Source organism: Egretta garzetta, unplaced genomic scaffold (assembly GCF_000687185.1).
Source record: "Egretta garzetta isolate BGI_Z169 unplaced genomic scaffold, ASM68718v1 scaffold69, whole genome shotgun sequence".
Taxonomy (NCBI): Eukaryota; Metazoa; Chordata; class Aves; order Pelecaniformes; family Ardeidae; genus Egretta; species Egretta garzetta.
In genome coordinates, this window is record NW_009260790.1 from 3399969 (window position 1) to 3401237 (window position 1269).

At 59.8% G+C, this 1269-nt stretch overlaps 1 protein-coding gene across 1 annotated transcript in view; it reads left to right on the forward strand.

Moving 5' to 3' along the window:
* EPHA2 (EPH receptor A2) overlaps positions 1-1269 on the forward strand; it is a gene marked incomplete at its 5' end in the record, with an annotated part of 13136 nt that overhangs the window by 5415 nt on the left and 6452 nt on the right. The window contains one exon of the mRNA XM_035901873.1: positions 352-1015. Within this exon, the coding sequence (XP_035757766.1) occupies positions 352-1015 (664 nt within the window). The remainder of the gene's footprint in view (positions 1-351; positions 1016-1269) is intronic.

The following is a 1269-nucleotide window of genomic DNA, read 5'->3' on the forward strand; positions in this document are numbered from 1 at the left end:
CTGGGGGGTGGGGATATCCATAGGGAACTCTATGGGCATGGAGGCCTCCATAGAGATGGGAATGGGGGCAACCTTGGGGGTGGGGACACCCATGGGGATGGGGACAGGAACAACCAAGGGGACTGGGACCTTGATGGGAATGGGGGCAGACTTGGGGATGGGGGGACCTCGTTGGGGATGGGGACCTCGATGGGGACAGGGACACCCATGGGGATGGGGACACTCATGGAGACGAAGAGAGGGACATTCACGGGAATGAGGACAAGTGCATCCACGGGGACCAGGGGCACCGCCCACCCTGCCTCAGTTTCCCCCCCCCCAGCCCCGTTTCTCTCTCTCTCTCGGGGGCAGTGGGACCTGCTGCAGAACATGCTGAACGACTCCTCCATCTACATCTACTCGGTGTGCAACGTGCTGGAGGGCGAGCAGGAGAACTGGCTGCGGACCAACTGGATCTACCGGGGGGTGGCCCAACGCATCTTCATCGAGCTCCAATTCACGGTCCGTGACTGCAACAGCTTCCCCACCGCCGGCAGTGGCTCCTGCAAGGAGACCTTCAACCTCTACTACGCCGAATCCGACGTGGATTACGGCACCAACTTCCAAAAGAGACAATTCAAGAAGATCGACACCATTGCCCCAGATGAAATCACTGTCCAGGACGATTTTGTTCTCCGGAACGTTAAACTCAACGTTGAGGTGCGATCAGTGGGACCTCTCCGGCGGAAAGGTTTCTACTTGGCTTTCCAGGATTTGGGAGCTTGCGTGGCGTTGCTTTCCGTTCGGATCTATTACAAGAGGTGCCCGGCTGTGTTACGGGGCATGGCTCACTTCCCCGAAACGGTGGCTGGTGTCGACTCTCAGACTTTGGCCGAGGTGCAGGGAACGTGCGTGGAGGAGGCGGTGGCCGACCAAGCCCCGGTGCTGCATTGCAACGCTGACGGCGAGTGGTTGGTGCCCATCGGGGAGTGCCTGTGCCGAGCCGGCTACGAGAAAGTGGGAGAGAGATGCCAAGGTAGGGCTTGGAGGGGGGTAAATAGGGATGGGGGGGGAGGCCATGGTTGGGGGGATTTTGGGGGGCTGAGGATGCCCCAGCTCAGCACATGTGCCAAGGGATGGGGGGTGGGGTGGTGGAGAAATGAGCTGTTAGCCCCAAAATTCCCCATCCTGGATCCTCAACATCGAGAGTCACTGGTGCAGCGAGTGCGGCAGGGCTCAGAGGGCTGGGCTGTGGGGGGGGGGGGGGGAAAAAAAAAAGAAGGAATAAAA